This window comes from Mirounga angustirostris, unplaced genomic scaffold, assembly GCF_029215605.1.
Source record: "Mirounga angustirostris isolate CCGP_5_RB_7025 unplaced genomic scaffold, mMirAng1.0.hap1 SCAF_8, whole genome shotgun sequence".
NCBI lineage: Eukaryota > Metazoa > Chordata > Mammalia > Carnivora > Phocidae > Mirounga > Mirounga angustirostris.
Window position 1 is genome coordinate 92,034,257 of NW_026991716.1, and position 24,069 is coordinate 92,058,325.

The 24,069-nt window shown below is 43.6% G+C and overlaps 1 protein-coding gene across 1 annotated transcript in view; it reads left to right on the forward strand.

The window, feature by feature from the left end:
• Positions 1-2,328: 2,328 nt before the first annotated feature.
• CRYBG1 (crystallin beta-gamma domain containing 1) overlaps positions 2,329-24,069 on the forward strand; it is a 48,533-nt gene continuing 26,792 nt past the window's right edge. The window contains exons 1-6 of the mRNA XM_045865255.3: positions 2,329-3,551; positions 7,945-10,270; positions 13,202-13,249; positions 13,336-13,454; positions 15,298-15,463; positions 17,889-18,028. Of these exons, the coding sequence (XP_045721211.1) occupies positions 2,863-3,551; positions 7,945-10,270; positions 13,202-13,249; positions 13,336-13,454; positions 15,298-15,463; positions 17,889-18,028 (3,488 nt within the window). The 5' untranslated portion in view covers positions 2,329-2,862. The remainder of the gene's footprint in view (positions 3,552-7,944; positions 10,271-13,201; positions 13,250-13,335; positions 13,455-15,297; positions 15,464-17,888; positions 18,029-24,069) is intronic.

The following is a 24,069-nucleotide window of genomic DNA, read 5'->3' on the forward strand; positions in this document are numbered from 1 at the left end:
ACTCTGTCTCAAGGGTGCCCTCTGCACCTCCTCGTCCTCTGAAAGAAGTCGCCATGGTGGAGCTGAAGGAGCACGTGTTGGAAGCTGAGGACTTGGGTTTGAGCCTGACTTTATTGTCCTACCCCCCCTTTGTCTCTTTGCGTTGAAGCTAAGCTGTCGCAGAATTACATGATGTTACACTGCCTGCCCGAGCTGTCTCAATAAATGCTTGTTGACCATGTTTATTTCCATGGTTTATCTTACACTCTTTCCTATTTCCCACCACTTCCAAAGTCCACTGGCGGCATTTAACTCAAAGGAAATGGAGCTGCTTTGAACAGTGATTCAGAAATCTCTCTGTAAACAGTCAATATTGTAAAAACTGCCCTGAATGTTCGCCTTCCAGGAAAGGTGGGGCTCAAGCTAGCTCCCAGGTTTTAAGTGGAAGAGGTAATTCTTGGGTTCTTGTAGCCACACGTGTGGTCCTGGTTTCAGTGGGTTCGTTACGCTGAGCACGCGGCCTTCCTTTAGGAGCCAAAGCTGGGCTAGCTGCCGAAGCTCCTACCTTTTCCTAGGACGGCCTCCTCCTCTTCCTGCCCGCCCCGGGCCCTCACCTACCCCCTCCCCAGGCAAACCCCGGCCGCCGCAGCGCCCATTGGCAGGTTTGCTTTTATTGATAAGTTCAGAGCGGCCTCCGCGTCCGGCGCCGGCACCAGGTGCCCGCCGTTTGGCTCCAGGCTATGTAGGAGGTGCACGTTTTTCCCCCTCCCCGAATCCGTGCGGAACGACGCGGGGCGGCCCAGACCCCTTCCCACGGGTGGGTCGGCTTCCCGGGCTCGCGCCTGAAGCCCTGCGGGGCGGTGAGGGACGGGCCTCCGGCTGAGGTCGGCGTGGGCAGAGCCAGCTGCGCTCCGGTCCCTCGGCGCCCCCCACCCCCCCTCCCGGGCCGGAGGGGCGGGTATGCGAACGTGGTCGCCCTCCACCTTCGCCCTCCTTCCTCCACGTACTCCCCGTATTTGCACTCCTAGGAGCTCCCCGCGGGGCAAAGGCCTCTCCGGTGAGCTCCAGAGCGGCGGCATCGCTTTGCGGGGGCCAGCGGGCGTTTGAAGGCCCGCGTGCTTCTCCCATTGGAGGAGTGCGGGCCGGGCCCGCCCGGAACCACTGGTGTGGCTACCCGCCGACCCAGGTGCTCGAATCCCGGTTTTCTAAAGAGTTTTCATTTGCAGTTGTGTTGCACCCAGGTGGCTTCTTTCTGTTCTAGAGGAGAGTGCTAGAACTTTTTACTCATGTTCCTTTCTTCTTACAAAAAGAAAGGGCGGTGTTTCAAAACAAAACCCCCTCTCCTTTAAGATACTTTAGGGGCGCCTGGGTGGCTCAGGCGGTTGAGCGTCTGACTTCGGCCCAGGTCAGGAGCTGCCGTCGTGCCTGGGGTCAGCCCAGCGTGGGGGCTCCCTGCTCAGCGGAGAGTCTGCTTGTCCCTCTCCCTCTGCCCTTCTCCCCCCACCCCTCCCCAACCCCGGCTCTTGCCCTCTCTCTCTCTTAAATAAATAAAATCTTAAAGATACTTTAGTGTGTTTATTGCTGCCCTGTAGTCACGCATGGCTGTTTTGAAATTGCATCTTTATTGAGGAAGAAGGAAAAAGCAAAAGCTAGAGAGACCTGGGAATTGTTTATTTTGTATATATGATTATTTGGACCTTCCGAATTCTCCTTTAAAACACAAGAATTATAGTTAAAGGAACTGTTATTCCAAGTAGCACCTAACATAGATGCGGCTTAAGAAAAATTTGAAAATCTGAATTTATTTTGTTGGAATAAATGTAACAAACACAACTCTCTACTTTTCCGTTAAACTGGTTTCTTACCATTTGGGCTTGTAGTTCTGCAATGTACTTACTACTGAGGAGGGGGAAAACCAGATTCTCATAGTTTCTCTCTCCCCCAACCCCTTTTGTTTTCCAGTCCAGAGCACAACCACCTGAAGAAAACAAAAGGAAGCCAGTTTTGGGGAAACTTGGCAATCTGTTCACGGCTGGAAGGAGAAGGACCAGCAGAAACGGGTTAGAGAGTCCCACCAGTTCCAGTGCCCAATCAGTGCCTTGCAAAGATGTAACCTCTTCCAAACTCCCGGAAAGAGAGAATAAGAGTAAAGCCCAGGGCAGCCAACCAAAGCAGAAAGACACGTGCGAGCAGGCTTCCCCGCAGCAGCAGCCCCGGGAGTCGGAGGAGCACGCCGAGACCCGCGTGCGGGTAGCAGCGCCCCCCGACGCCGAGCTGTCACCTTGCACGAGCGGCCGCGCGGCGGCTGGGCAGCAGCGCCAGGAGAGTGATTCACTCCAATTAGAACCTCTGGAGGCAGAGGGAGAGTCTTTCCCAGGTGCCACCACCGCTGCCAAGCAGCTGCATTCCCCACTTGAGAATTCCTCCAGGCAAGGGAACGCAGAGACGCCGGCCGGCAGTCCGCAGGAGGACGCTTCCCCCCGCGCCGGCTGCGAGCCGGAGACAGCTCCGGGTGCGAGGGGTGTGCCGGGGTCGCCCACCGGGGAGCGGCCCGCGGGGGGGCGAGGCGAGGCCGCTGACAGAGCCCCCCGTGTGTGTGCCGGGGCAGGCTCTCTGGAGCCCCAAGACGCGTGCAGCCGGCCCCCCGAGGACGCGTCCGCTCCGCCAGGTGACCCTCGGGCAGAGGGCGAGGGGAATTGTTCCGACTCGGCGCAGGCAGACGGCAGAGCCGGGCCCCGAGGGCTGCAGGGCCTGCCCGGCGAGCGCGCCCACCCCGCCACCGTGTTCACTTTGGACATCTACTTGAGCAAGACTGAGGTGGCACAGGTGGACGAGCCGGGCGCGATTACTGCGGGCGCAGAAGACTGCGGCGATTCTGACGGTATGGAGAAGAGGTCGGGCGGCCGCAGGTCGGGCCGGCGGAGAAGGTCGCAGAAATCCACCGACTCCCCCGGGGCGGACACGGCGCTACCCGAGAGAGCGGGCGGCGACGACGCGGTGTTCGACTACGAGGTGGCGCCAAACGCGGCCACGGAGAACGGCTCCGCGGAAAAGAAAGTGAAATCTCCGCGGGCGGCCCCCGACGGGGGCGTTGCCTCCGCTGCGGGCGCGGAGTCCAAGTCCAGCCCCGGCTCCAAGGGGCCGCTCCGCGGGGAGTCCGACCGGGGCAAACAGACGCCGCCGGCCTCGTCCCCCACCAAGAGGAGGGGCAAGAGCCGCGTCCCCGAGGTCGCGCCCACCTCGCCTGCCCACGGCCCTCGGGCTCCCGCCAAGGAGTCCCCCCCCAAGAGGGCGCCAGCGCCCGATCCCACCGCCAAGGGCGCCGCGGGGGACGACGGGGAGGAGGCGGCCCGGGTCGTCCCCCGCGAGCTCACCGTCAAGAGCAGCTCGCTGCTGCCGGAGATCAAGCCCGAGCACAAGAGGGGCCTGTTCCCCAACCACTTCGACAGCCGGGGAGAAGGTAGTCGAAGCAAAGAGCTGGGCAGATCGGCCGGTGGTTCTGACGCGGACGGCTTGAAGCCCAGGCACCATTTCGGGGCGGGCAGGTCGACAGTGACCACTAAAGTGACCCTGTAAGTAGCCGCGGACCGGGGCCTGGTGGAGCTGTGGGTGTCGGCGGACGTTCTGGGTGGTGTTTCTGGGAGGCTCCGGGGTCTTTGCGTTTGTGGCAGAACTATCTGTGCGCCGCGTTTTCCCCTCTGTTGAAACGGAGATAGTGAAGGGCCAGTTAACACAGTTTAAGAAGGCGACACTTCGGGAGCCTAGCCGGGTTGTTAATTACTGTGCTGATAGAATGTTTCAGTTGAATGAATGTAAAACTCTCTTGAGGCTCAGTGTTTACATCAACCATTGAAAGACGACCGCTTGGCCGGACGTGAGCTAATCCTTTATTCAAAATGTACACCAGCATTCCTGGATAGGGCATTCTTAAAACACCTATGCAGAGGGGGCGCCTGGGTGGCTCAGTCGTTAAGCATCTGCCTTCGGCTCAGGTCACGATCCCGGGGCCCTGGGGTCGGGCTCCCTGCTCGGCGGGAAGCCTGCTTCCCCCTCTCCCACTCCCCCTGCTTGTGCTCCCTCTCTCGCTGTGTCTCTCTCCGGCAAATAAATAAAATCTTTAAAAACGAAACAAAACACCTATGCAGTGGATCTGGAAACATGGAGCAAAAACTCTTACGTTCATTATGACCCAGTAGTAGCTTTGACATGTGTGGGTTTAAGAGAATTCATAGAACTTTTTCTGGAATTTAGTGCAACTTAAAATTTCTAATTGCCCTCCTTAGACTGTTGAGGGGGTTAGTGGCATTTTTGCCCCCAGGTTGAAGAGTAATTCTTAGTTATTGAAATGAAGAAAGAATAGTGTTCTTACTGGGGGACTTTGTTAAATCAAAGGACACATTGGAAGGATCAAGCTGAACAACAGACTGACTACCTGCTATTAAGTTCATTGATTTTTTTTTCCCCCCAAATATTTATTGAGTGCCTTCTGTGCATGGTATTGTGCCAGGAACTATGAGGCAAAAGTCAGACTATGACTCAGTATATTGCTCTTGAGAAGTTTATGGCCCACTCTGGCACACAAGATGCAGATAAATAACCATGAGGTGGTGGCTGAGGGAACTGCTGAGTGGGTTATCTGCTGTAAAGTCTGGGGAAGTGCAAAGCAGGAGAAATCACCATTGGCTTTTTGGAGATGGGCTTGCACCTTGAGGCTGAGGTTTGTATAGGTGGATGGGGTAGGGAGGGTTCGCTATAAAACTCAAGATCCTCTCCCCTTCCCACACTCTCACTTCCCCACCTCCCAGCTAGCGCCTGTGAAAAATGAATATCTAAACTGCGCAAGTTTTTCCCACATTTGCACATTTATTAAAAGAGCTGGTATTTTCACAGCATTTTGATTCTTAAACCGAATGGTTTCATTCTATTTGAATTCTTGAGTAAGTAAGCTTTAGAGTAGGCAGTCTGTTTGGTAAACACTTGAGGGAAAACCTACTTAATGAGTAATATGTGCTACCTCCCCAGTTGCCAACCTGGAGACCTTTGATAAAGCCAGCTATTTATTCTGTAACGGCTGTGTCAGAGAAGTAACCCGGAGTAAATGATGCCCATTATTTGTAGAAGGCCCAGTGTGACTGAACATTCAGACCTCCTAAGTGTGAGCTTAGAGAAATGTTGCTATGGAGCTGTGTAAGGACGCCTTACCTGCCTTCCAATTGCAGAAGGCCAGTGGAAAAACCAGAAATGTTACAAGGAGTAGGGTAAACAAACCTGGGAAACGTTCTTATAATGAACTCTTCATGTGCTGTTTTCAGTACAAGCACTAAATCAAATGTCTTCTCTGTGCCAATTATTTTCTACCTAAAATTTTCCCTTTGCAAGGCATTTGGCTTGTGTTTTCTACAGGGCCTCATGCTTGGTGAATTAGCAAACTATTGAAATGGGAAATTAATTCCTTCTCATTTTTTTCTGTTTAATGGATTTTTTTTCCCCCAGTTTTTTCCTCTGATTGTATTTCAAGAAGAAATGTTATTCAGATTATTTTTAAAAACAATTTGCGTCTGATGTTTTAGTTAAAATTATTTTATATTTCCTGAAAAAGGACTATACAGCAAGTTTCTTGATCCTGTTAGAAAAATTACATCTTCAATTCTGTACCAAGTATTGAATGTTGAGATTCTTAACAATGGTTATGTTTAGAATAAGGAAAATTTTCCTCTCCTAGCCATGGCTTTTTAAGACACCAGATTATTTTCCCCGCTTACATTATAATAAAGGCATTAAACATGAATTATAGAAGCCTTCCTTTTAATCAGTTTGCGCTAGGTTAATTGTAGTGACTCTTAGTCGCAGAACTTAATAACACAGAAAGTTTGGTAGTAAAATATATTTTGATCTTGGTGTAAATCTTTAATGTGCAGATGTGTTTCCTGTCCTTAAGGTAGCTTGTTGGCTAACCTTTGGTGTTTTCCATTTACATAGTAAGATATGCTTTGATGTTTGACTGTTCCTTGAGCTGATTAGTGAGAATTTTTAAAATGTTTATGTACTGGTATGTGAACATCCTTCATTAGCTGATGGCGTTTGTAAGCTCTCCATTTCTACTCCACTGGTTTTGGAATTTAATCTTCAAGGTAGTGTGTGTAAGTTAATTTTCCTTTTAAATTTAAGCTGTGCACCCACCATGTGGGAGCCTAGCTATCTTACAGAGATACTGGGGAAAGCAACGCCCAAGAGCAATTCATGAGAATATATCAAATTTAGTATTTAAATCAAATTCCTAAAAATAAAAATCTAAATTCCTAATGCCATATTTGGGAAGGACTTCTCAAATCTTTTCAGTCTTCTCATTTTATCCAGAAGGATAAGGTGTCTCACCCAAAGTCATATTGCCTGTTCCTTCAAAAGTTTCCTCTTTCTTGAAGGTCAGTGAATCCTTGTGGAGGCAGCATGAGATTTCTGTGTGTCTCTACTTTTCATTATCAAGGTGGCCTCCAAAGTATGATTGCTTCAGATCTCATGCTAATTCAATGACTTCTTGAATAGGTAAAGCTGGAAAGAACCAGATTTGGCCACTGAGGTCTGGGGGTGCAGGAGCGTGGAGTGGTCAGGAGCATTGCCTCTGAGACCAGAACGCCTGGTTTCAAACCCTCGCCCTGTCACTCACTGGGCATATGGCTTCTGGCACATTACCTGCCTTTTCTAGGCTTCAACTTCCTCCTCTTAAAAGAGAATGTATAAAATAGTACATTAGGCAAGCAGAGTGTTTGTCAAGTGTGTGTCAATCCGTGATTGTTAGTGGTTATTATCTCTTCATTTCAGAAACCACTAGGCCTATGGTTCACACATTTTTTGTGTTTAGCTTTGGAGCCCATTCTTCTAGGAAAACTTATATAAAAGTGATATATGAAACAGATAAGTAGAAGTGCTTCTGGTTGAAAGGAGTGGGGCTGGCCCCAGCTCTGGCCCTCCAGCTCTATTGTCCGCACTGTAACTGTTGAAGAGAACCCCAAGAATCCCTTCAGCCATTCCTTGGGGAAGGTAGGGGTGGGGAGAGGACCAGCTCTGTTCTAAACTATCTAGTTTGTTTGTTTTTTCCAGGTAGCGAAGGTAGCGAGTCCAGTGAGTTAACTTGACCAAGCTCACATAGATAATCAGTTTAAGAGCCAGGACCAGGGCTGGTGAATGTCATAGAGAGAACATTTTGTTCTCAGAAAGAGAACAGTGTATACCTTCAAAGATTTATGATTTCCACTAGGGGGTAATAACCAAGAAACATTATAGTTTCTCTCCAGAGTAAGGGGAGACTCCCTTTGCGTCCAAAAAGGTGGCAAAACTACCAATTGAGTAACTGATAAGTAAATTATGGTACATCCATATGATGAAACTTTTATGCAGACATTATGAAAAACTTCAAATTTTTTAGTAACTTGAAAATGAAAAATGTGAAATATAAGATTAAGTAATCTTTTTTTTTTTTAAAGACAAGACCTGAAACTCTATGAACAGAATAATTCCAATTCTGTTAAAAATATTTTAGTATGTATACACGAAAACTAAATTATACTAAAATGTTAACAGGGAGATTGTTTGAGTGGTAGGAGTATGAGTGATTTTTCATTTTTATATTTTCCAAATGTTCTGTAGTGAACACACTTATATAATCAGAGTAAAGGTATATGAAGGAAGATGAAGGGGATAAAAATTAGATACTTGATAAACTTGCTAACCTCCCACCTCTTGACTTTCTTAGCTATAAAATTTTCTCATCTATCATACAGAAGCAAAGCATCCACTAAAAATAGTTGATAGTGTATTTAGGATTGTTTTAAAATAGTCTCAAAAAAACAAATGTTACTTACCAGAAAGATGTTGGCTTTTCATAATAATAAATGTTTTATAATAAATTGGTATGTTCACTTTTTAAAACTAGGTCAATAACTTTATCTTACTGCTTTATTTTTGCAGCCCGGCCAAGCCCAAACATGTGGAACTAAATCTTAAAACTCCTAAGAATCCTGACAGTTTGGGAAATGAGCATAATCCATTTAGCCAGCCAGTTCATAAAGGAAACACTGCCAACAAAATCTCCTTATTTGAAAACAAACGGGCCAACGGTAGCCCAAGACATGCTGACATTCGAGGCACAAGGAACACTCCTACCTGTAATAAAAACTTTGTCGGGAGGGCGAAGCTGAATTTAACCAAAAAAGCCAAAGAGATGGAGCAATCTGAAAAGAAAGTAATGCCAGATAGTCACCAGAATGGTATGCTGGTGAAGGAAACCTCGCCAGAATCCAAAGTTACAGAGGAGGAGATCCCGCCAGCAGCCGGGAGCCCCAGTGCAGGAGGGATGGAGGCTGAGCCTACCGAGGGTCCAGCTCTTGGTTCTCTGCTTAACCAGGGTGATAGAGCAGAAGTGCAAACAGATGCTGGCTGCCCTTCCGAAGCAGTGGTTACTGCTCTGATTCCTGTGGACCACAAGCCCTTAGGAGAGGATGACTCAAAGGCTGCAGACAGCAAAAGACTTGCACTCGAAAATATGACTGATCCAGCACAGGCTGTTCCCGCCATTCTTGATACCAAAGATTCCCCTCCAACAGCCAGACCAAAGCCACAGGATACATTTTCTGACTCACAGCCCCCATCTGAGTCACCTAACGGGCCTTTTCTCTCACAGCCCTCACCCAAAGACACACGTGTTCAAGCTCCCGGAAGCAATGTTCCATGCACTGATCTAGAAGTGTCAGAAAACCATCATGAATGTGTTCTGCCTGTGTCACATAAGAATGAGGAGAAAGGACCGCCCTCCAAACCCGCAGGAGGAAGAGAAGGAGGAGCAGCGGGCCCTCCTCCTCTGTCCACAGAGCACAGCCCAGAAGCTGTGGGAATGGAGCATCCATCCAAGGTCCTGGTCCAGGTCCGGTCCTTTGTGCTCCCCGGGGAGAGCACCCAAGATGTGGGCTCCCAAGTCATCTCTGAGAGTTCTGAAGTTAGAGAAGCACAGTTGCCAAGCTGTCACAACCATGACCTTGAAGTGGTTTCTGTTGCAAGCTGTGCTCCCCAGAAAGAGGAAGGGCTGGGCAGTGAGAGCCCCTCACCCAAGCACATTCATTGCGAAGAGGAACATGCAACAAAATCTGGCCCACAAGTCATGCCACCAGAATCTGAGAAAGCTCTGCCTATACGGGCTCGAAGTCAGGGTGATAGAAAACCCCTGAAGGCTGACCCTGGCAGCAGAGATCATTTGGAAACTCCTGAAAGGCCAGATCAAAATGTTGTGAATGGCCAGGCCAGCCCTGCCAGTCTTTTGAACATTTCTGCGGGTAGTGATGACAGTGTATTTGATTCTTCTTCGGATATGGAAAAATTCACCGAAATTATCAAAAAGATGGACAGCACCGTCTGTGTGCCTCAGAAGAAAAAGAAGGCCAGGGTGCCCAACTCGCCTGCCCCTCCCTTTGTCATGCCTCCGATTCATGAGGACAATTTAGAAAAGGTGTTAGATCCCAATGTGTTTACCTTTGGTTTGGGGAAGAAGAAGGAAAGCCAGCCAGAAATGTCATCAGCTTTACATCTGATGCAGAACCTTTACACAAAATCCAACCTGAGGCCCAAACGCACATCCACCGAGCAGAGTATCCTCTTCAAGTCCTCGTACACTCACACTAATGGGAAAGATGAACCTTCGACGGTTGCGGAGACAAATGACAAAGAGAACAAAGATGTCTCCAGTGGCGGAGTCAAGAGATCCAGGCTAGAAAAAAGTGCACTCTTTTCCAGCATGCTGCCTTCTTTACCACAAGACAAAATCTTTTCTCCCTCTGTGACATCAGTCAGCACCATGACCACATCTTTCAGCACTCCTCAGAACACTTCTCTTTCTCGGGCTTCCGCCTTACCGCACAGGGCTGAGGGTGCCCCGCCCTGCGGTGCAGACAAAGAGCAGCCAAACCTTCCACCCAGCAACGTAAAGGTCTTCAACTTCAACTCGACAAATGCGTCTCCTTCGGGTTTGAAAAGCGCAAGCTACATGGAGAAATACCTGCCCAAAGAGGAAACCAAAGAAGACCTGGGTTCGCGAAGCAGCCTACACTTGCCAGATACCAAATTTTCTGAATTTTCTAAACTGAAGAACAGTGATGATCTGGAAAAGGCTAATCGTGTCGAGAGTGTTCTTAAGCCGAACTTGCCAAACTATGGAAATAGCGACACAGACTTCATGAGTCTTTTCAAATCCAGCCGGTTTGACCCAAACATGTCTTTTTCTGCAATGTCGTTATCAGATACAACCGTAAGTGGCAACATATCACCATTTATTGGGGGTATTTATAAAATGAGAGGAGAAAGGGGTGATGAGCCATTCATGTTCTTTTAAATGGCTGTGCGTGTGAATGATAGTTTTCTATTCATTTATCACATTGAAAACCTACTATGTGTATAAAGGACTGCTGGGGGCCAAGGAGAAAACTACTAAGATTTCTGTCTTCAAGGTATTGGTACTCTAGTGGGGAAACTAAGCTATACATATTTTAAGGCTTATAAATTTATATGTTGTATTCTGAAAGGTGTAGGTAAGGTACCTTGAGAGTTCAGAGACAGACAAGTTGTTTTTTCTTACCTAGTTCTGTGTGAAAATGCTCAGTGCTCTGCTTAGAATTTTGAAGATCTGTAAAGCTTCTTCATTTATTCAGAAAAGCCCCACCAAGAAATCTTATTCCTAACCCTTCTCTTGTGATGTAAGATTCACTCTTACATTAGATGTAACATTAGATAACTATCCCATGCAATTCAGGAAGTCATTTCTCTTTACTTGGAAGTTTCATCAGGGAAACAGTTTTTCCTACCAAGCTGTTGGGGCAGAAAGAATTTTGGTCTACATTGGATCTTTCCTTTAATACTGTAGAGAGGGCAGCAAAATATGATTTTGAGGAACAGTCATGATTTCTCCATCTTCTTTTATCCGAATTCCAGAAGTTTTTTTTTTTTTTTTTTTTTACTGAGTTTTTGGTGTGAATTGTGTGTCTTTCTGTTACCAAGCGTGACACTCAAGTGGAGAGAGGACAGTGAATGAGGAAGGCAGAATATAAGTTCGAGAGGGCAGCTCTGCTAGCCCCAAAACAGGAGGGGACCTCTGCATTCCTGTTGCCCACTCTGTGAACGAGGCTGTCTGGCCAGTGTAGACCATTCTGCAGCACAGGGTAATCCACCAGAAGATACCATGCCCTCTTCCTCATTTGAACGGGTACTGCAGCCTGTTTCCGTTTGCTGCGTGGGCTTTGGCTCAAGCCTAGCATAGAATATCATTTTGGAAGCTCTTTCAAAACATATGTTTGTGTGTCCATCGGAAGTTCAGATCCCCCTTTCCAAAAATGTTCAAACTTTTGGGTCTCAGGACACCTTTATATTTAAAAATTATTGAGGGCCCCAAAGAGCTTTTGTTCACATGAGTAATGCCTACTGGAATTGATTATATTAGAAGCTAACAGTAAGAAAAATTTAAAGCATGAGAACACACGAGCACACCTTCCATTGATCATCAGAGCAGTGGTGTCATCGCATGTCCTGGACCCTCTGGAAAATTCTACCGCACTCTTGTGAGAGAGTGAGAGAGAGAAAGAGACTGAAAAGGGAAAATACCTTCTTCTTCTTATGAGAAGCGTTTTGACCTCATTGACTTCCTGAAAGGTTCTTGGGGATCTTCCAAGGGCCCCAGGACCACACTTTGAGAACCACTGCTGTAAACAAACGAAACCGAATCAGCCCGTAGCACTCAGAAATCAGATTTTTAGGTATTTCTCTCAAGCACAAAATTTCCACTGGTCTACTTTCCATTCATTACAGCCTTCTTTTCTCTTTTTAATAATTCTTAGATCACTTCTCTTCTTTGAGAGCAGTCTGATGAGTCTGACAACAGAATATACAGTTTCCCTGTGGAATCCCTTGAAAAATCAAGCCAAGTAGAGTAAAAAGGGGAAACAAAGTGTTTTATATTTTCTCTAAGTCTTTTTATGGTTAAAAAAAAATTTTTTTTTCCTTAGGTCTTGGGTTTTGTTTACTCTATGACTATTCTATCTTTATTGTCTTACCTGAATTTTGTTTTAAATTTCAGGCCTTTTCTTCAGCTTATCCACTTCTAATGTGTATATATATAAATAAGTAGATGGTATTTTTATTTTTAATAGTGTTCTACTGAGGCCTTCCTGTGGTCTTTGGTATACTCTACTATGATGCAAGAGTGCATCAGATCAAAGGCAGTCCTTAGAATAAGCATCCTGGTCAGCATTGAAAGTAGTCTATATTTTATAATATTTTTTCATGTGTAATTACTATTTTTATTACCTTATGCGTTTTTGGTTTTAATGGTCTTGTCAGATGTTCTTGAAAATGATTAGTTTGGGAGCCATACAAAAACATATTTTGTCCTTCAAAACGGGAGGATTAGGTATACTATGTGCAATATACATTGTGATGTATACCATAAGCACCCTTTTATTTAGACTAATACTTGTTATGTGATGGTAAGATGTTACAATGAAAAGACAATATTTATAGATTCAGGTAAGGTGTGTGTATGAACACATAAAATTGATGTAGCTCCTTCTAGATACATGATTAATACTTTATAATTTCTCTTTGTTTGATGTTATACAGAGATTATTTGAATTATAATTTCTTAGCTGAATTCTTATTCTGTGAACTGATACAAAACATAGGTCTGACTCTTCAGCCCTGATTTTTCTAGATTGGTGGAAAATGAGGAGAAATTGAGGGGTGCCTGGGTGGCTCAGTTGGTTAAATGTCTGACTCTTGATTTGGGCTCAGATCATGATCTCAGAGTTGTGGGATCAAGCCATGCACCAGGCTTCTAGTTGGGTGTGGAACCTGGTTAAGATTCTTCCTCTCCTTCTTCCCCTCCCCCTGCTCCCTTCCTCTCTCTCTCTCTCTCTCTACTCCTCCCTCCCTCCCTGCCTCTCTAAAAACAAACAAACAAACAAATAAATGAGAAATTGAAATGGCACATTTAGAGGAGAGAAACCTCTCAATTTAATAATGCAGACTCAAAGAGAGCTTTAATATAGCTTTGGCACAGATGACGGTGGATTGTTTCAAAATTGATGAATTATGAGACAAATAAATATGATCTTAACTGATCATGGCAGAGAAACTCTGCGGAATGTTACACAAAGTTTAATTTGTTGTGTTTTTGTTCATCTGATTACAGACATTTAGAGGAAGTCTTACAAATAAAATCAATCCCCGACCTGGAAAGGTAAGATGATGCTCTGTTTTCTAGTCTAGATTTTATTTTGGTCTGATACCATTCAACCACCTGCTGCCACTTTCATTTTCTTGTAGGTAGTGATCTACAGGGACCCGGATGTCTCTGACGCGTGCATTGAAGTTTTCAGTGACATTGAGGATTGCAGCTCTTGGAGTCTCTCTCAGGTGGTAATCGTCAAGGTCGTCAGAGGATGGTAAGAATGGTGCTTTCTGTTCCTGATTTTTAGAGGGTTTGTGTTTTATGTTTTTAGTTACCTTTTTGGTCTTCAGTACTTATTTCAAATTATGCCTTTAGTAATGCAAAGGGCAGAAAATACTAGTCTTAGGGGTATTACAGGAAATTCATATCTAAGAAATTACGTTTTTTAACCCTGTTTCTGCTTTATAGAGGTGATGCCTGTTTATGCTAGAAAAGTCCGGCACGTGCAGCAGTACAACTTCCTTTTTCCCATATCCCCCCACATCACACTGGCTGGGACTACTGAACATGGGAGTCCTCACTAACACGTCTTTATGAATTTTCAGTGAGGTTGGGAAGAATTATGCTGGTCATGTTGGTAGAATTTTAAATGTTCTATAAGAAAAGACAGTGTGAATGACTAACCTAAAATTTATTTTCCAACTTTTCAGCAACTGATGGTTTTGATTAAAGAAAGTGGTGAAAAAATTATTTACCAGCTTGACAGCTTCTAGGAAATACATAGGAAGTTGAATTAAGAAAAGCCACTTTTAATAAATCACTTATCTGGCAAAAGGACTTACCTTTTTTTTTTTTTTTTAAGATTTTATTTATTTATTTGAGACAGAATGAGAGAGAGAGAGCACATGAGAGGGGGGAGGGTCAGAGGGAGAAGCAGACTCCCTGCCGAGCAGGGAGCCGGATGCGGGACTCGATCCAGGGACTCCAGGATCATGACCTGAGCCGAAGGCAGTCGCTTAACCAACTGAGCCACCCAGGGGCCCTGGCAAAAGGACTTATCTTGATACCTATCTTGTTTGAGATAAAGAAGACTGGGCTTTAGACGTTTGTGGTTTAAAAAACTAGTAAAGTTTGCTTTTTTTTTTCATTTGATTATATATGCAGCATCCTTCCTGTTAGGTTTTAGATATTTTAACGTTTTCTATGTATTCAACACATTCATCGCAAAAATATAATTAGCTTTTGTTCTTAAATTTGAAGACCGAAAATAACACTAAAAACAAATGTTATATAAATTTTGTTTTTAATATAATAGTGCTCTTTATTTTTTTAAGATTTTATTTATTTATTAGAGAAAGAGAGGGAGAGGGAGAAGCAGACTCCCCGCTCAGCAGGGAGCCTGATGCAGCGCTCAATCCCAGGACCCTGAGATCATGACCTGAGCCAAACGCAGATGCTTAACCAACTGAGCCACCCAGTCGCCCAGTGCTCTTTTTTTTTTTCTTTTCAATTTCTGTTGGCTTATCTCTTAAAAGCATAAGCATCTAAGAGCAGCACTGTCGTATATTGATATGAGATTTTCTTTAGTGTTTGGATGTTTGTTGTTGGGAAGGATATTTTTTAAAATGCTCTCCATTACCATGCATATAGTACTTTGTATCAATATATCCATTGATATAGTTCTAGAATATAAGTAAAATCCCTCTAGAATTGTTTTCTACATATATAAGGAGAAAAAAGAATTCTAGGAAAAGTCCATTTATCTGATGTATTACCATTTTAACTGGTTGCTAACTGACCGTTCTATAGAACGTTAGTAACTCTACGATGTTCATACTGATACCAAAAGTTCTTTAAGATCCTGATACAGTTTTTGGATTTTCAGAGGCTTAATTATGCCCAGTAAATTTAGTTTTAGAGCTTATACATTTTAATTACTAGAGAATTGGCCAGTATATATATGATAATTGGCCACAATATGTGAGAGAGAAAGAGAGAGAAGAGAAGGAGAGGGAAGCAGGGGACGGGGTGGGGGGAAGCTATTGGCTAGAATATTTGAGTCATCAAAACTTCTCTCACCAACACCAGCTAATAGTTTCGCTGTGTTTTACTCTTAGTTGGATTTTGTATGAGAAACCAAATTTTGAAGGGCACTCCATCCCCTTAGAAGAAGGAGAATTGGAACTCTCTGGTCTCTGGGGTATAGAAGATGTTTTGGAAAGAAACGAGGAGGCAGAGTCTGCTAAGCCTGTGGTGATTGGTTCAATCAGACATGTGGTCCAGGTAGGTTATGGGAAAACCAGAATCCATTGATTCATTCAGGAAGTATTTATTGAATGCCAGGGATGATTCTTTCTTTGAGAGAAAAGTTCATTTTTTGAAATAAGTGATTGGGAAAAATACTTGATTGGTGCTCTATGAATATATTTTCTATAACTTCAGTGTTTGTACACTTGAATTAGAAAAGAAACATTCTAATTGATTAGTCATTTTTTTCATAATAAATCTTGAAGGTTAATTTCTCACTCCTGTCCCCCATCCCCATCTCCAAAATGTATTTTACTTAATAACCTGATTTGGATGAATTCTATATGAACAGATTTTTCTTTTACTTTGTTTTTTGGTTGCTGTGTAAGTTCTGATTACCTTGAGTGGCTTATAGGAATTCTATTTTGGAAAAATAAATAATCCCAAAATAATCCAGTTGAAAGTTCAATTCTGGGGTTTCATGTGGGTTTAAGAACAGTAGGTAGTTGAGGTCACTTTAGGGACTGGCTAAAATGTCTTGGTTCCTTATTTGTTGATGAGGAAGTTGTCTTTCTGTGTGGCTGTTGAGAATTGATGATTCTTTACCTTTAAAAATCTAGATAATGGTATCTTCCAAGTGGAAGATTAAAACCCCATTTGTGTAACAGAGATGGGCGTTTGGATGAATAGGAAGATAAGGAATGTTTGTAAAATGAGAATGAGTAGGAATGAGTAACAGTTTTTGGCAGAGGAAAATGCCACTTGATTCTTAAGTCAACATTTCTGAGTGACTTCAGTGATCATTGGTATTCTAAATGATTTATCTTTTAATAGTTTTAAGTACATAATGTGATAAATCTTACAGAAGGCATGAGGATCCCTGTTTAAAAATGTCATAGTCAATGGGATAATTCACCTGTACTTTCTATTTATGGCTCAACTAATATTGGTAATAAAGCAGTGTTTAAACATATCATCCCAATCCACCATCATGAGATATCCTCTCTTATTTTTTCTGACTTCTCTGCTCTGTCTTGGCCATATTCCAGTCTGCTTTTTCTGTAGTTGTAATCATGATAATCTCAGGGTTGTGAGTTCAAGCCCCACATTGGGCTCCACCATTTAAGGAAAAAACAAAACAAGACCAAACAAACAAACAAACCAAAAAAAACCAAAACAGAACTGTAGTTCTCAATCCTTTTTCTCTCTCCATACCCGTTTCCCTGAAGATTACATGCCCTTTGGTCAACATCTCTCACTGATGTGTAACTGTATCAGATTCTGATGGGTGGGGATTTAGAGGCACTCAGGGAGGGTAGAGTAAGGGAAGTGCAGCATTTTGTAAAGAGGGGCCTCCTGTTTTGCCTGATAATAGCCAACTTAATGCAATTCATGCTCTTCATGTTACTACAAGGTTTGGGGTTTCCAAGAAATGATGTACCATCATTTATTTTACCTTCTTTCCGTGGAATTTAAGGTTGTTTCTAGATTTGTTACTATTTTAAATAATGCTGTATGAACATTTTTGTGCATTTAATTGTTTATAAACTGCTGATTTATTGGGATGAATTTTTCTGAATGGTGTCATGTTAAAGGATAGGGATACATTCATGGTTCCTGATATATTATGATTTTTTTTTTTTTACAGATTATGTTTATGGTTACTTGAAACATGAATATAAATCACAACATATTGAAAAGGTCACCTTTTTAGTTATTAAATTTGTTCTTTTTGGTAATGGTTAAGAGAGCCTCCCCTGAACCTACCCAAGTGTCATTTCTTCTGTATCTCAGTTCACCTAGCTCAGCAAGATTAAAGTTCAGTAAGTGTTCGAATAGCACTTAGGCACTCAACCAGCAGAGACCTTTGAAGTGTTTGATGGGCAGGATGTGCAGGGCATGGTACACTGACCATAGTAGAGAGATTTGTAAATCACGGTAAATGTGTACCATTGCTTTCACAGCTTAGACCAAACCAACATCATAGCGGTTTGGTCTATAGTCAAAGAGAGTTACCACAGGGAGTTTATAGGCATAAAACAGCGGTTGAGGAAGGCCCCAAATGCAGCCCCTCTATGGACTAGAGAACCTCTGGGCTTGGATGGTCATGTCCGAGTAAAGCAACTAAAACTCCAATCACCAAGGAAAGCCAAGCAGTTACTTCAGTGAGGATGAGAGAAATAAATATGTTCCAGAACTCTAATGAAATAAATTTCTGGGGATTTTTGTTTGAATGTAACACTGAGCTAGACGGCTAAAGCAATATGGCTGCCCCACAAGACCACATATTACTAAGTCATGGCTGAAAACGGGGAAGGGATAGATGGCAAGTGCTCTGTGAAATGTATGTGTATTTAAAATTTATTTTAATTATTTGAAAAAAAAAGGATAATGAGCTTATTGTAAAGTTAAGTACATGGTGTAATGATTAAATATGTGTACTTTTTTTTTCTTTCTTCAGGATTACAGAGTTAGTCAGATTGACTTATTTACTGAACCGGAAGGGTTAGGACTCCTAAATTCTTACTTTGATGACACTGAAGAGATGCAGGGGTTTGGTATAATGCAGAAGACTTGTTCCATTAAAGTACATTGGGGCACGTAAGTATTTTGTTTCAAGTACAATTTTTTTTTAAAAGATCTATTTATTTGAGAGGCTGAGAGCAAGCACACAAAGGGAGACAGAGAGGGAGAAGCAGACCCCCCCATCAAGCAGAGAGCCCGATGCAGGGCTCAATCCCAGGACCCTGAGATCATGACCCGAGCCAACGGCAGACACCCAACCTACTGAGCCACCCAGATGCCCCTCAAATACAATTTTAATGAAGCTTTTTGTGAGTGTCCTACTGGAAAGACTTAAGATACTCTGATCTGTTGTCCTATTAAGTAGCTATTGACTAAAAAGGTTTTTTTTTTGTTGTTGTTATAAGGCCCACAAAATTCTGATTCTTTTGTACATGTGTTCCTATGATTCAGCTCTCTTACAAACAATAACGATTTCTTGGGGGAAGTGCCTGGGAGGAAAAAAAATGCATGTTTAATGTTGGGATTTCCTTATCACAGAGGATCCTGATTCATTCTGAGCTGAGTCACAGCTTTTACCTTCATGGTAATCCAAAGGAGGTAATTCAAAGCATGTGTTCCTGATATCTCAGGAGGGATGGAGGCTAACACACGTGGTACTTTCCTTCCTTGAACATTTTCACACAATGCTGTCTAGAGCCCCTAGGATGTTGGTTTCACAAATCACAGGAAACTGCAAGAGTATTTTGAAGGAAGTGGGAATATCTCAGTTGGGGGAAATCAGGACAGAAAGTGCAGGTGCCGGTCCTGAGTCTGGTAGTCTCCGAAGGGGAGTGCACAGCTTGGGGCGGTGAAACACAGCCACTGAGGTGCAAGGAAAACACACCGAAGCTGCTTTCGGTTTCATTTAAAATCTCTTCCTTTTACAATTTTTATTTTTGTGTATGTTTTCTGTTAAATTCATAATATATTATGTGCTAGTGTGTATCCTTTATAGATATTCATATATTCAGAGAAGACTCAAAAGTTTTTGTCAATGGGGTATGCATAAGACAATACCTGTTTAATGTGTCACAGGGTAAATACTACAAGAAACATGCATTAGAGAGAGGAACCGTGGTAGTGGCATCTTAGATAGTATGGTCAGGAAAGGTCTCTGGTGACATTTCAAGCGGAGACCTGGAGGAAGCGAGGGAGTCAGCCCTGGGGATGCCCAAGGGGGGGAAGGGCAGGGGCCAAGTCCCAGGCAGAAAGCAATTGCAAAGCCCTGCTGGGCGGGTTTGGGGAACTGCCAGGAGGTCAAATTGGCTGGAGCAGGAGGTGAGATAGGAGGTGAGCTAGGAGGACCGTGATGGGAGAGAGGCCTCGGTAGGCCTTGGGAGGGATTTTAGACTCCTCCAAGTGACATGGGTGATCTCGGGAGGATTTTGATTTAACTTGTGCTTTGGAAAGCTCACTCTCACTACTATGTAGAAAACAGACTGTAAAGAGGCAAGAGTGGAAACTGAGAAACCAGTTAGGAGGCAATTGCTATTATATAGGCAAGAGGTTTCAGTGGTTCAGACAGTGCTGGTGGGAAGTGGTCCGATTCTGGATACATTTTCCTGGTAGAACTGTCAACGTTTGCCAACAGACTGCATGTGAGGTGGGAAGGGCTGACAAATACCTAGGGTTTGGGACCCCAGCATTTATTGTGATGGAGAAAACAGGAGTTCAGTTTTAGAGAGGGGAAATTGGACAAGCCAACTGTACATTCAAATGAGAGTACAGGAGGCTGAGTGGGTACGGGGGACGAGCGTTCAGGAGGCAAGCAGGACATAGAAATTCAGGAGTGGGCCGCATGGAGAAGGTCTTTAAATCCTGCGCTGGACAGATCTCAAAGGGAGGAGGGAAGCCATCTGAGCCCTGGGCATGTTTGTATTTGGTGGTTGGGAAGGAAAGGAGGAATCTAAACAAAGACAAGGGCTTCATCTCCTGCTGCCTTTAATTTTTCTTTCCACATCAAAGAGATCTGTAGATCTTATTCCTCAAAGTATGAATGTTAAATTGAGAAGGACCACTTTCCTTAGAAAAGAATGAGATCGACATCTGCTATATGTTAATCTCAGCGTCTGGAAGGTTTCATGACTCAGGCTTGGGCTCTGTCGAAGCGTAATGAGCTACACCTAAGTAACGTCTCTTACCTTTGCAGTGAGTTTGACTCCTCTCACAGGGGCCGGTCACAAACCTGCCATAGCGTCCAGTTTTGATGGTCGTTCATTTCTGTTGCCATTAGGATAACAGAAAGCTGCTTTCGATGTCAGTTCAAAGTTTGGGTCCTTGAACTTGGTTGGTTAGTTTTGGGAACAGGTCATTAGTACTTTCATAGATCTCCAAGGGGAGTCTTGATGGGTTGGGAGAATTCAACTGATAGTAAATACTGAGCTCATTTTGCTTCTGTTGACACACTGATGCCCTGAACCAGTAGGAGAGAAGTCTTTGCTGTGTGAGGGACTTCCTTAGATTCCATTAGGAGATTTATTCCAGGGCCTGTTTACTGTGGGTTAAACTTCTCTACACACACACAAAAGAAGGGCATTTCTTGTCGAATTCTTATTTGGGAAAATGAGAAATTTCTAAAATTTCCTTTCAGGTTGTATTGAGTGTAATTTGTTTTTAAGCTTTTGTTTTAATACCTGGCTAATACTATACCCATCCTCCCAGAAGTGAGGGTATACCTTGGGGAGGGGGGGATAAATTTCTAATAAAACCAAAGAATTTTAGAACTTTAACAGAAGCATAAAGAGCATGTGTTCCAACACCATTGTTTAACTAAGGAAGACTGGCTTTAGTCATTTTCTCAGGGTCAGGATTAGTTGTTAGCAGAACAGATACTCGAATGCTGATGTTCTGAAGTCAAGGGACAGTTTTTAGTAGCCAAATATTCTTTGATCAATTTTATTGTGAATACTTGATAGATACAGAAGAAGATAGATATGTGTGAATTACGAAGCCTGGTACTAAGACCGATCCCTGTGTGTCCACCACCTGACTCAGGACCTCACCATTACCAGCACTACCACACCCTGTGTGGCCCACCCTGGGCCCATCGCCCTGACTCCTCCACTCTCTGGAATTTTGTGTTTTCCTTATACCCTTATGTTACAGTTTTGTCCCCGAAAGATGTTAGGTCAGCTGTCCTAAAGAATATGCCACAATCAGGCGCCTGGGTGGCTCAGTTGGTTAAGCGACTGCCTTTGGCTCAGGTCATGATCCCGGAGTCCTGGGATTGAGTCCCACATCAGGCTCCTAGGTCAGTGGGGAGCCTGCTTCTCCCTCTGACCCTATCCCCTCTCATGCTGTTTCTCTCTCTCTCTCTCAAATAAATAAATTTAAAAATTAAAAAAAAAAAAAAGAATATGCCACAATCTGGTTTTGTCTCTGAGTATTTCCTCATATCATTTCACCTGTCCCTCTATTGCCCCAATTTTCTGTATTGAACGGGTTAGGTCTAGAGGCATGATCAGATGCAGCTTTGCAAAGGACCCTTCATATGGGTACTGCTATATAGTCATGTTGCATCACAGAGGGTGGCATGTGCTAACCGGCTTCCCTATGAACCACACTGAGTTTGGTTGCTTGGTTAAATTGGTGCCTCCTGCATGTGCTGTGATAAGCACTCGGTGTCATCCGCAACTGATGAATCACTGAACACTACATCTGAAACTAATGATGTACTGTATGTTGGCTAATTGAATTTAAACTTAAAAAAAATTTTTAGGGGCGCCTGGGTGGCTCAGTTGGTTAAGCGACGGCCTTCGGCTCAGGTCATGATCCTGGAGTCCCAGGATCGAGTCCCGCATCAGGCTCCCTGCTCGGCAGGGAGTCTGCTTCTCCCTCTGACCCTCCTCCCTCTCATGCTCTTTGTCTCCCATTCTCTCTCTCAGATAAATAAATAAAAAATCTTTAAAAAAAATTTTTTTTTAAATTGGTGCCTCCTACAACTCTCCACTGTAAAGGGACATTTTTCCCTTTGAGATTCATAGCTCACCCTCTAAAATAACCTCAAAATGGCATATTCCTATTTAACCATTTGAGTATCCAGTTGGTTTGTATAAATAGGCAATACTCATATGTAGCCAAGTCTGGAGAAAAAGACTGAGGATCCAGCTGGAAATACTGTGGGGGTTTTTTGGTCTGTTTAAGAACAAGTGAACAAGAGAAGACCAATTTTTCCTGTGTGGCTAAAAGGTATTTCTGAAAGAATAATTACAAAATGTTCTTAATAAATATGTAGATAGCCATTATAAACATACCAATGAGTGTTGAAATAATATTTATTTTTTAACACTTTTTTTAAAAAGCTCACACTTTATAGTTGTACTGTTTATTCATAATGTAGGTAAAAGCTCATTACCTAAGTACATGGGAAAATATGAGTACCTTTAGAAACTGAAATAACACTACCTGAGGATAGTTTCCCCCTCTCCTGCTGGCCTCATGAATAATGTATCTTGTTGGAATAGAACTTAGGAAAAATGAATCATGCTCTGTGTGTGAGTTTTCAGATTCCAAAATCCACCCAACATTGGTAAGTGTGGGTTTGAGTTTCCTTCCTGCTCATCAAGGACACCGTCTTCCCCAGTATGTCTGTTTGTGTTCAGTCTTTTGACAAATTCCCCTTTACCCCAGATTACCTCCCTTCTATAAATGTTATGTGACTAAATCACATGCTTCGAGAAAAGTGAAGTGTTTAGTATTAGATGAATAAATGCCCTCAACTCGGACTGTAGAAGGGAAGACCCCCCCTGAATGGGGTCCTGTGCTCAGCAATACCCCAGATTCTCCCAAGCATCTGCTTATGAGCTGTCTGCTGAGCTTATAAAAAGTTCCACCCATTCACTTGTGAGGAGTCAGATCCCATGGCCCTTGGCTCGGTAGCCTAATAGCACCATTTCTGACAAAATGCCATTATTTAGTGTGCCTGCGAGAGCTTTGAGCTCTAAGAAATATGTAACACATCCCTGCCTGTCATGCCTCAAACCCAAGGAGGTTTAAAGGACCCCACTCTTAGCCTCCGTTTTCTTGTGGTTTAGGGCATTGTAGTGCTATTTTTTAAAAGATAAGCCTTTTTCCCCCTTAATTTTTTATTGAAGTGTATGTAATAATATTTGTACAAAAAAAGTGCACAAATCATAAGTGTATAACCTGAGTGAATTTTCAAAGTGTATACATCATCTAGATCAAGAAATAGAAGACAGCCTGTATCTCAGAAGTCCCCTTACTTGTGCTTCCTCCTACCATCCTCTTATCCCCAATATAACTATCACCCTGACTTCTAACAATGTGGATTAATGCATTTTGATTGCCCACACATACACCACTCAGTCTGTCAACATTTGTGTGTGTGTGTGTGTGTGTGTGTTGACAGGTCTTCAGTACGATTTTGATTGTAAATCCCTGTGTAATTAGTGAGTCTAGAGAAGCTACTGATTTATCGAAGGGAATCTTTAACAAAACCCATCACCCAAAATGTGCCTTGGGCCAAAATTGGGAATAAGAAGAAGTCAAAGAGGGAGAATCAGGCCCATTTTGCTGGTAAAAGATTTTATTTATGGCCACTCTCTTCTTGGCACAGTGTTCTGGGGATAATGGAATGCCCCAGCTAAGACTCTTTAGCCAGGCTAACAAGGAATTGGAGAGGATAAGTGATCACCAAAAATTCTATATTTGTGTATAAAGGGGGTGTTTTAATACCTCCCTTATGTAAACGTCCCATCTCCACAACCTCCCCTTCCCAGAACTCTCCCAGGAACTATGAAAGTGACAAGACGGTGCGCAGTGTTTAGAAGCAGTTCTAACAGGCATGATTTTCTGGTTTTCGGGTTTCTAGCACATGGAGGGAGGGTGGGGCGGCTGGGTCTCTGACCGCAGTGGAAGTGTCAGCTGACAAGCCTGATAAAAGGGCGTGGTATTGAAAAGCCATAAAAATCAGATCCAAGAACTCAAAAAAGCTTTTGGACCTGGGAACAAGCAGCCTTCTAGACCTCCAAAGCCCCCAGGACACCATTGTGCATTGTCATGCTCACAGTGATGATCCTGAGTCATTGTAAAAAGCGTAAATTATGTGTACTTTCTGG